This window comes from Lipotes vexillifer, unplaced genomic scaffold (genome assembly GCF_000442215.2).
Source record: "Lipotes vexillifer unplaced genomic scaffold, Lipotes_vexillifer_v1.1 scaffold232, whole genome shotgun sequence".
In the NCBI taxonomy this organism is placed as follows: domain Eukaryota; kingdom Metazoa; phylum Chordata; class Mammalia; order Artiodactyla; family Lipotidae; genus Lipotes; species Lipotes vexillifer.
The window spans coordinates 3,322,203-3,333,933 of NW_006793997.1; the positions used below are offsets into that span (position 1 = coordinate 3,322,203).

General features: G+C 43.1%; 1 protein-coding gene across 1 annotated transcript in view; it reads right to left on the bottom strand.

Annotated features, from left to right (window-relative positions):
• NDE1 (nudE neurodevelopment protein 1) overlaps nt 1–11,731 on the bottom strand; it is a 27,133-nt gene that overhangs the window by 13,810 nt on the left and 1,592 nt on the right. The window contains exons 2-3 of the mRNA XM_007466945.1: nt 10,996–11,149; nt 6,211–6,359 (exon numbers count right to left, since the gene is read on the bottom strand). Coding sequence (XP_007467007.1) covers nt 6,211–6,359; nt 10,996–11,149 — 303 coding nt within the window. The remainder of the gene's footprint in view (nt 1–6,210; nt 6,360–10,995; nt 11,150–11,731) is intronic.

Genomic DNA, 11,731 nt, shown 5'->3' on the forward strand with positions numbered 1-11,731 from the left:
TGTGGATCAACGACCCCCCTGACTGTATACAATCAGGCCGAGTCAGTAATATGTCCTTGCTTTATGTCCTTTATATGGTGAAATTCTGTCAACTGATGTATTTGCATATTTATTATCATAAGAGTAAAATGCTGCAATACATAAAAACTGTGAAAGCTGTTAATCTCATGGACAGTTATGAGAACCTGAAAATAGTTAAGCAGGAAAAGAGATTTTCAGTAAATATGAATATTAAGAGATACATCTGTTAGATAACTAAGAACATATCCTTTCTGAGCCAATAAATACTTAAAAGTCTATGTATCACCTCACACCCATCAGAATGGCCTCCATCCCAAGAACAGAAAATAACAAGTGTTGGTGAGGATGTGGTGGGAATGTAAAATGGTGTGTCATTATGAAAACTGTACGGAGGTTCTGTAAAAAGTTAAAAGTAGAATTACTGTATGATCCAGCAGTCCCACTTCTGGGTACATATCCAAATGAACTGAAAGCAGGATCTCAAAGAGGTATCCGTACACCCTTGTTCACTGCAGCATTATTCACAAGAGCCAACAGGTGGAAGCAACCCAAGTGTCCACTGACAGATAAATGGATAAAGAAAATGCAGTACATACATGCAACGAAATATTATGCAGCCTTAAAAAAGGGAAATCCTGTCACATGCTACAACACGGACGAATCTCAAGGACATTATGCTAAGAGAAGAAGCCAGTCACAAAAGGACACATCCTATTTGATTCCATTCATATGGAGTTTCTAATGTAGTCAAAATCATAGAAACAGAAAGTAGAAAAGTGATTATCAAGGGCTGAAGGGAAACAGGGAGCGGAATTAATGTTTAGTGGGTATAGAGTTTCAATGTTACAAGATGAAAAAGTTCTGTTGGCCAATAATGTGAATACATATAATACTACTGAACTGCACACTTAAAAATGGTTAAGTTGGGGGCTTCCCTGGTGGCGCAGTGCTTGAGAGTCCGCCTGCCGATGCAGGAGACGCGGGTTCGTGCCCCGTTTTGGGAAGATCCCACATGCCGCGGAGCGGCTGGGCCCGTGAGCCATGGCCGCTGAGCCTGCGCGTCCGGAGCCTGTGCTCCGCAAATGGGAGAGGCCACAACAGTGAGAGGCCCGCATAACGCAAGGAAAAAAAAAAAAAAAAAATGGTTAAGTTGGTAAATTTGATGTCAAATTTTTTACCACAAAAAATTAAAAATAAAGTCTATGTAGGGAATTCCCTGGCAGCCCACTGTTTAGGACTGTGCTTCCACCGCAGGGGCCTGGATTCAGTCCCTGGTTGGGGAACTAGGATCACACAAGCCATGTGGCAGAGCCAAAAAAAAAAAAAAAAAGTGTCTATGTAATAACACATAGATACTTTTTTTTTTGTGGTAAGCGGGCCTCTCACTGTTGTGGCCTCTCCCGTTACGAAGCACAGCCTCTGGACGCGCAGGCTCAACGGCCATGGCTCACGGGCCTAGCCGCTCCGCGGCATGTGGGATCTTCCCGGACCGGGGCATGAACCCGTGTCCCCTGCATCGGCAGGCGGACTCTCAACCACTGTGCCACCAGGGTAGCCCACAGATACTTTTTTAAAAAATTAGATTAAATCAATTTTAATCTTCATTGAACTTTTTGGCATCTTGGCATTCACATATTAAACAAAATACCCTTTAAGGAATATATTTACTTTTTAGTTAATTCAGTTAGGCCTGGAGTCTTTCAAGGTTATCCTTTCACAAGGTCATCTCCTTCCTCAGTTAAAAGTGAGTCATTTGGTTTTACGGATGTACCGTTGGAGAGACCAAAATAAGCAAATAGCTGATGGTGCTGAGAAATTACCGTTCTTGCAGTAGACTGTCAAATTTTCCACATATAACCATTAAAATTTTATAATGAAATTGTAAATTGTAATGTTTTAAAGTTTTTTTTAATATAACTTCAGTATTCCAGAACTTTATTTGTTCTATAATGATGATTTGGGTCTCTACCACATATGATTTTAATATTCAACTATTCAGCATCTGGCTAAAATGTGAGTCCAATGCATCTTCAGGAGAGAGAAAGAAAGAAAGGAAACATAAAAATACAAGAAGAAAACAGAGGCTAATTGTTTTATAAACCTGGGACTGCAGATAAATTTGCCTACACAGAAATCCAAATAACTTTCAATAGTAACATATGCAATAGACAAAGATGGAAGACAAATGACAAACTCCTAACATTTTCAATTCGTATCATAAACAAATATATAAACATCTCCTAGAAACTGATGAGAAGAAACAACCAGCAATCCAATTTGAAAACAGGCAAGAAGATAAAGAGTTCACAGAAAAAGAAATAAAACAGTTATTAAATATATGAAAAGGAACTCAAGATCACTCATACTTCAGAAATGTACCTATTTGTCACCTATTAAATTGGCAGAAATCCAAAGTTTGAAAAACATTGTTTAGTGAAGCTATTTGGAAAATGGAGACTTACTCACATAAGTGCTGAGAATGGAAATTGGTACAAGTGTAGAGAACAATTGGGCAAAAACTATCAAAACACATATGCATATGTCCTTTGACCCAAGAATTCCACTTCTGGGAATTTATTCCACAGATATACATCTATGCAAGCAATGCATATCATTCACTACAGCAACACTTATCACTGCAAAAGAAAGGAAATACAGCAAATATCCAGCGGATGGATAAATAATTATGTATCATACAATACCAACCATACAATAAAATATTATGCACTTGGAAAAAAACAACAAAGAATCCTCTGTGTCCTACTACAGAGTGACCTCCAAAATCTATTATGTGACAAAGCAAGATGTACAATAGTACATACATTCTGTATACAGAATGCTCTTTTGTGGGAAAAAGAACGGGGTGGGGGGAATAATATAAATTTCTATTTGAATTTGAATTTTAAAACTCTACCCATTTGTATATTATTTTTGAATCATGTGAATGTACTATCTCTTTGTGATAGACTGCATTATTGGTCCCAATTCTTCATCGTCCCTGTAGCCACACCCTTGCTTTGGCCTCATTGTGGGTGGAATGTACTTTCCCACCCCTTGACAGGGCTTGGCCGTGTGACTTGCTTTCATCAATGATACATGGGTAGAAATGATCGTAAGCCAGTGGCTTGCCAAAAATCAGAAAATACTACAAAGCCACAGGAACCAAGTCATTATGGTGTTGGTAGTAATTCATAAATTGCACGTTAGACAAAAAAGAAAGAAGAATCCTGAATTAGATTCCAGAATATACAGTCAGTCCTCCATATCTGTAGGTTGCATATCCTTGGACTCAACCAACTACAAATCAAAATTATTCAGGAAAAAAAAAATCCAGAAAGTTCCAAAAAGCAAAACTTGAATTTGCCACTCACTGGCAACTATTTATACAGATTTTAGATTGTATTAGGTATTATAATTAGACATAATTTAAAGTATATGGGAAGATGCACATAGGTTATATGCAAATGCTACACCATTTCATATAAGGGATTTGAGCATCCACAAATTTTGGTATCCTCAAGGGTCCTGAAACCAATCCCCCATGGATACCAAGGAACAACTGTATGGCAGGTTAACATATGACAGAGATGCATTCAATTCAGTGGAAAAAAGATGGAGTGTTTAACACATAGTACTGGCACAAGTGGCTATCTACCTAATGAAAATAAAATGGGACACATATACTAGGTAGAAAAATAAATTCAGGTAGATTAAAAGCATAAGTTAAAACAATTAATAAAAAAATCTTGCAAAAAAATTAAGAGAATACACGCATAATCAAACGATCAAGGAAATGTCCCTAGTGAAGTCTGGAAACCTAGAAGCTATAAAAGACATAATTGATGACCCCAAAATGAAAAATATCTGTATGAAAAATGATACCACAAAGTCAACAGACAAAAGATTATTTGTAAAAAATATTTTTCAATGCAGGACAAAAGATGAGCAGCAAAAATACACAAAGAACTCTTACAAACTGATTTAAAAAAAAAGGAGGTCCCATTTCTGTTAATAATAAGGTAGCTTGTATCAGACCAAACATCCTATAGATTACAACTACAAACTCTGGGTGAAACGAGAAAAACAATGATCTGAAGGCACTGGCAAAAACTGGAAGGGAGACAACACTTGGAAGAGAGACAACACTTGGAAGAAGGAACAGCAGTGGCTGAATTCTGCATCTTATAAGCTTTGGGTCTATAGCTCCAGTGATAAAAATCCACCACCTTGGCGGAATCCCAAATTCTGCATATAAACTCTTCCCACACCTCTGGCTGACCCCTGAACCATGCATGTACATGGCAGACTTGAAGCAGCCAAGTTAAAAGCGTCAAACAGATTTCACCTACTACCCATCAAAGGGAGACAGAGTTTGGAGTGTGAGTTCAGCCTACTTAACAAACAAATTAGAAACATAACAGAATCCACAGTTTCTGCAACACATCATTCATAATGTCCAGAATATAATCCAAAATTACTAGACATGTGACAAGCAAGAAAATGTGACCCAAACTCAGTAGAAAAGGCAATCACTGGAACATCTAACATCTGAGATAACCCAGATGTTAGAATTAGCAGAAAAGGATCTTAAAGAAAGTTGTTATAACTATCTCAAGGATGCAAACAAAGAAGTATCAGTAGAAGACTAGGAAATTCTAGATCTTAAATATCTAAAATAAAACATTATTGGAACTGGCTTAATAGCAGATTGGAGGAGGGAAGAAGGAGTCAGTGAACTTGAAACCAGATCAATAGAAATGATCTAATTTGAGAAATCAAGACAAAATTAGGAAAAGATATGAACAGAGCCTAAGAAACCTGTGCGACAATATCAAAAGGACATGGGACACAACATGTGTGTAGTTGGTGTCCCAGAAGAGGAGAGAAAGAAGAGGGCAGCAAGAATCTTTGAGGAAATAATGACCAAAGTTAAATTTGGCGAAAGACAAATTTACAGACCAAGTGCCCAGCAAACCCCTAACAGGATAAATACATACAAAATCTAGGCACATCACAAACTGCTAAAAACCAAAAATAAAGAGAAATTCTGAGAGCAGCCAGAGAAAAACACCATATTATATACAGGGGAGTGACTATTCAAATGACCACTAACTTCGGAACTCCAGCAAGGAGACCAGAAGACAGCAGAACATCTTTAACGTGCTGAAAGAAAAAAAACACCTGTCAACCTGGAATTCCACATCCAGTGGAAATATCCTTTAAGAATGAAGGCAAAAGGAAGACATTTTCAGATAAACTAAAGCGAGAAGAATTCACCATCAGCAAACCTGCACCACAAGAAACCCTAAGGGAAGTTCTTCAAGCTGAAGGGAAATGATAACCAGAGGGAAACTTCAAGAAGGAATGAACCAGAAACTGTAAATCTGTGGGTAAATATGAAAGGCTATCTTTTTACTATCTTACCTTCTCGCATTACGGCTATCGCATAAAGTTCAAGGATGGCAAGTGAAACTCTAAGGTTGCAAGGCCTCTGCATTTGGTACATTATTAATGAAGTAGACTGAAAAGTTGAGCGTGTGTATTGGGGTCCCTAAAGCAACCGCAAAAAAGAATGCAAGGAGCTGTGAGTGCAGTGCCAAGGGCCTGTGTCTCAACAGGAGTGTGGGGCATGTGCACAATTGTCCACACTGATGAAACTGTATACTTCTTAAGATCTGTGCATATCGCTGTAATTTATATCTAAATCTTTAAAAAAAAAAGTTTTCTTAAAAAAAAAAGTGCCTGGCTCAGAGTAGTTATTCAATAACTTATTTATTATTGTTAGTATTCTGCTAAACTTCAGAACATCAGTTTAAGAAATACTGTCCTATCTTAGGGCCTATTTACTAAGCACATGCTTGTCCTTCTGCCTGGAATGTTCTCACCCCACACTCTTCCCCTAGGAAGAGTGAAAATGCCTAGGCATCCCTCGGTCTTAGCCTAAATGGCATTTCCTTTGGGAAGGCTTGCCTAATATTCTCCCAGCAATGGACAAATTAATATAATCAATCACATGCTCCCACAGCACCCTGGACTTGCAGCACTTGCTGCCTGTTGCCCATTTCCTGTGAGGCTGTAGGACCCACAAGGGCACTGGCTTTGCTCAGTGCTGAATTCTCTACCCTCAGCACAGTGCCTGGTACCCAGAGACAAAAGGCTCCCAAACCTCTTTTCTCCTTCCCAACGTACCGTTTGGCTCTTTCCAGGTCATCATTGGCTTGCTCCAGCTCTCTGATGTATTTCTGAAGTTGATCTTTAATGGCTTTTGTCTGGGCAAGGTCATCCTCTAAGGCTGAGATCTGCCGGTAGCCTTCAGAATGCTGTGTTTCAAACTTCTCCTGAAGGACAGAATCAACACTGAGTGAATGATTTAAGACTCCCGATGAGGATGTTTATCTCCCTTCCCTGTCATCTCCTTAGGACACTGAAGGTTAATCCTGGGACATAACCCTCTCCGTCGCAGTGCATGTGTGTTGTCCCTTGCTGCTGAGCATCCATTCCTCCCCCTCTGCACAGCCCACCGGCATGCCAATTTCTTTATAATTCATTTATTTATATTATTTATTTATTTATTTTTGGCTTTTGGGTCTTCGTTGCTGCGTGTGGGCTTTCTCTAGTTGCGGTGAGCGGGGGCTACTCTTTGTTGCAGTGCGCGGGCTTCAGTAGTTGTGGCTCGCAGGCTCTACAGCGCAGGCTCAGTAGTTGTGGCTCACAGGCTTAGTTGCTCCACAGCATGTGGGATTCTTTCCGGACCAGGGCTCTAACCCATGTGCCCTGCACCGGCAGGTGGATTCTTAACCACTGCACCACCAGGTAAGTCCCACGTCAATTTCTTTAGGGGATTTCTCTCTCCCTTATTCTAGGATCTTTGTGGGACCAGCCTTCCCATCACACTCATGCCAGAGGAGAAGCCTAAGCTCAGTCAGGAGAACCTTCTGTCCACAGACATGGACTCTTAAGCAAATGAGGGATGATGGGGGGAACAGGGAGGGGGCCATCAAGCTGTCAAGTCCCGAGTGCTTCCTGAGCATCTTATACCCTGCCCTCTCCCACATTGGTCCCTGCAGCCTCTGGTATCAAGCAGCCCCCAACAATCTTCAAAGAAATCATTTTGTGCAAGGTGTCCACAGCCACAGAAAGCCTCATAAACCTCTCCGAGCCTGATCCACAAGGGCAATACCGATGAACTTCACATGATATCCCTGGATTACAGACAGAATAGCAGGAATCACAATGACTTTGTTGCCTGTGCCTCACAGTCAGATCAGGACATCATGGACTCAGTTTGACAACTGTTCTGACTTTGTGACCCAGGACACTCTCCCTGTGGCATGGGGGAGTTAGGAACTTCTGGGCCTCTGAGGAGGGAGGGAGAGAGAGAAGGGAGGGAGGGAAAGCGAGGCAGGAGGGAAGGGAAGAAGGAAGAAAACAAGACTGTTGTTTTTACCAAAAGAAGCTTAGTGTGATCTAGCTGGTGCTTTCCAAGGCAAGGCACAGCCCAGATGACGTCTCAACAACCTGCTGCTGCCCAGCTATGGCAGCTAACATTTACCGCAGGTCTACTCTGCGCCAGCCTCTGGGCTCAGGACGCTGTTTTTGTTGCCTCATTTAACGCCATTTCAGAGACATGGGAACTGAGGCTCAGTCACTTCGTCAGCCCAAAGTCAACTGGAAGCACGTGACCAAGCCAAGATCCATCCCGGCCACCTGGGCTTGTGCTCTTAGAACAACTACACTAAACTGCCCTCAACCACTTCCATCCAGATCACATGGGAACTGATCACATGTGCGTGCGCACGCACGTGCGTGCACACACACACACACACTCACTCACTCACTCACTCACTCTGGCTCTGGCTCTGGCTCCTCTCTCGAATTACTTTCCATCATCAAACACCCTTACCACCTTTCCTTCATCTACAAACATGAAAGAAAACACTTCCCACAGGAAAGGCCCAAGTCTAATTAGAAAGTTAGAAAAACAGGCCAACTCCTCTTCTTGGGTCAGTCGAGTAAACAAAGCTGTTGCTAGAAACAGTCTGGAGGCGCTGGGGAGAGTGATGTAATGGTGACTGGGGCCAGAGAGGCGTGGCCAGAGCCATGGTGAAAGAAGAAGGTCCACAGAACTGGCAGATTATTTACAAGGCGAGGACAGGGAGTGGTGTCACATCCTCACGCTGCTGGCTATGAGCACAGGAAGTGTCTTGGCTCAGACAAGCAGGGGCAGACCAGGCCCAGGCACGAGCGAATTCCCAGGCATGGCTCTGATGGCTTCCCACGCTTGATTTGGGTGCCTCCCCAAATAAAACAGGAGGGTACAGGATCCTAGGTCACTAACCTAAGTTCCAAACACAGGTTCCAAGAAGACGCAGTTACTGGGCTTGTCCACCAGCATAAGGATTCAAATGTTGTCCTTTGAACTTGGGGACATGAAAAGCTGTTGCGCTTTCATTTGGGGCTAATTATAATAAACTGTCAGCTGATGGAGGCATCAATAGATGCTCTGTTGGATCCCTTACAAGCGTTTTTATTCAACTTGCAATGAATAAGCCATCTGTCAAGGAGTCTGACTCAGTAGAAGACTTTCCTCTTAGGTGACAGAAATATGTGCTGGGGGCAGTTCTTCACTCCAAGGTAGTTCTGTTTCCTCGCCTGCTCCACACACTGTGTCTCATGAACCTGCCATGTGGTTGTAATGAAGAGGTCTTCTGCTGGTTCAATGGCTCAGTCTGGAAGTGGTTAATTACTTAGCAACTGCATGATATTTAGTCAGCACATCCTCCTACCCTCTCCAAACGATGGTTCATACCACTAGTCTTCCCATCCCTGAGCCCCCATCAGTGTAAGGACTGTAAAGATTCCCCAGTGCCTAGGGCAGGGGCCAGGCTGTTAACAAAATGAGTGACGTGGGCCATGTGTAAGCAGCAAAAGACACTCAGTCCCCGGTGTCAAGAGTTGGTGGGAAAGGACAGAAGTGGGGACTGGGGCAAACTGGAGAAGGCTTGCTCTGTCTAAGCAACCACAACTCAGCTTTTTGCCGGTGTGGAAGAAGGCCGGCCTGGGGTAACCAGATCCACCAAAGGAAGATCAAAGGAAGTCGGAAATCTAAGTTTTTACAAGAAGCCTCACAACTCTGAATGTTGATACTAATTTTTTTTTTTTTTAAAACCCACTAAAGATATAAATTTTACTATCAAAAGAACAAACTGTAAGCAAACCCTCACCTCTAGTTAACAGCCTACTGCAGTATTTACAGGGAAGTGTACAGATGTTGGTGATTCACTTTGAAATGCATTGGGAAGATAGATTGATGGATGGATAGATACATAATAAAGTATGTAAGTATGGCAAAGGTCATTGGTAGAGCCCAGGTGGTGGATACAGGTGTTCACTGGAAAACCCTACTGTGTGCTTGAAAACTTTCATGATATAATGTTGAGTGAAAACCACTAAAGGCTTAAGCAAACAACATCTATGGGCCAGACTGACCTGTGGGTGGCCAGCTTGGGCTCTGTGGTCTATGTCATAAAAGCTTAAGAGTCCACTGCTCAGTTTCTATGGTCTGTGTGGTCCTTCCTCTGCTACTCCTCACCCCTCGATCCCTAATCCATCTGTTGGCCCCGCTTTCTCCCACATGCTAGTAAAGCCAGATTCCCAAGGTCCACTTGACAGTCATTCTTGCCCATGTCTGTGGCAGCTCCATATTAACTCTTCATCAAACCCTTGTACACCAAGTTGCTGGCTAGACACACACACACACACACACACAAACACACACACCTTCAAACACCAGCTCAAGTCCCTCCCATCTCTTCCATGATGCTGTCTACAACCTGTGCAAATCTCTCTCAGGAGGATCTCATGGTGAGTACCACATAACTGAGCATCTTTTCACTAAGTGTTTCCAGCTGTTAGGTTTGTCTTCCCCACAAAGCTTCCAGAGGGCAAGGGACACATCTCCTTCCACTGTGCATCACACCAAGCCCTGGACTCACACTGCAGGGCCTTGGCTAGTTCTCCCAGTGGCTCATCAAAATATATGAGGAGCTTTGTTTTAAAAAGAAAGAAAAAAAAAAACAAGACATGCAGACATGCTGGGGCCCCACCCAGACTTCCTGAGAATGCGAATCTCAGGGCGGGGTGGGTCCAGGCCTGTCTAACGTTTATGAAGCTGGCCAGGTGACCCTGCCTGGCAGTAAGGGCTGAGAGCTGTCCCTAGGCCACAGAGTTACACTTTGTGATCATCTGCTAAGCTCTACAGAGTGTCCAAAAGGCATTCTTTACCCTGCAGAGAAGTGGTTCTTCAGATACTTGGCAATGTCTGCAGATATTTTTGGTTGTCACAACCTGGGGGAGGGGGTGTTACTGGTATCTAGTGGGTGGAGACCAGGATGCTGTTAAACAGCCCACAGTATGAAACTCAGCCCCCACATTTGGCTGCCTTCAAATGTCAACAGTGCCCAGGTTGAGGAATCTGCTCTGTCCAACAGGACTTTCAATAATGATGGAGACATTCTACAGCCTCTCTGTCCCACAATGACACCCACTAGAGACGTGTGGCTTTTGAGCACTTGAAATATTGGCTAGTATGATTAAAGAATTAAATTTCTAGTTATTTTATTTTAATTAACTTAAATGTCAGTAGCCGCACATGGCTAGGGGCGACCATTCTGGACAGCATAACCCTAGACCTTATAACAATCAGCAATTCCAGAGACACTCCATACTCTAGAAGGGTCTACCTTCCATGTGCCTTGCAGGATTGTCACCAACAGCCAAGAATGGCCGTGGGACATGTGTGAGACCTGCCTCTCACAGAGCGCCTCCATCAGGGGCATAAAGAGTTCAAGTGCCACACACGCCCGGCAGGCCTGGGGGTGGAAGTGAGCCCGGGGCCAAGTCTGCAGGCTCCCTTTTCCAGTCATGATGCTGGACACCATCCACACCTGCATGCGTCTCCTCTCACCACCTCACCTTGATGGTTTCCAGCTCCATGCGAAGGCGGTTGTTTTCTGACAGCAGGTCCCTGTTCCTGGTTTCAATTTGTTGCAGCTGCGTCTCCAATTCAGCTTCATATTCTCGGCTTCCCTCCTGGAATTCTCGGAGCTCCTCTTGCGTGTTCTCTGCCCTACAGAATTCCCAGATGTAAGCTGATCATTTACTGAGCGCTTACATGCTGCTGTTATACATGTATCAGCTCTTTATTCAACTGCCTTTTTAAGGCAGAAACTGTCATTGTCCTCATTATACAGATGAGAACATCAGGTGACTTGTCTCAAGGTCAAACAAGTCAGAAACAGAGCTTGGGCCTGCCCCCAGGTGTGCCTGACTCCATAGCCCTTTCTTAACCAATTCACTCTTCATGCATTCATTCCACTTGTACTTTTTGGAGCCCAACATGTAGTAAACACACTTTGGATTATGTATTCTCTGCAGCTTTATCTGCAAGTAGAAACTGGACATAATACAAATGCCCACTTACCACACCACTATCATGGGCCCCTGCCCCATATCCCAAACGCCCAATTCTACCTTCTCAATCCTTAAAAGTCAAGGGATATATATATATTTTTTAAACACCAAGCCTAAATTCTCTTTAAATCAAACTAAGAATAAAGAAGTTAGAAGAGCCAGAATAAGACCTCCCTGGGTAGGGCTTCCCTGGTGGCGCAGTGGTTGAGAGTCCGCCTGCCGATGCAGGGGACACGGG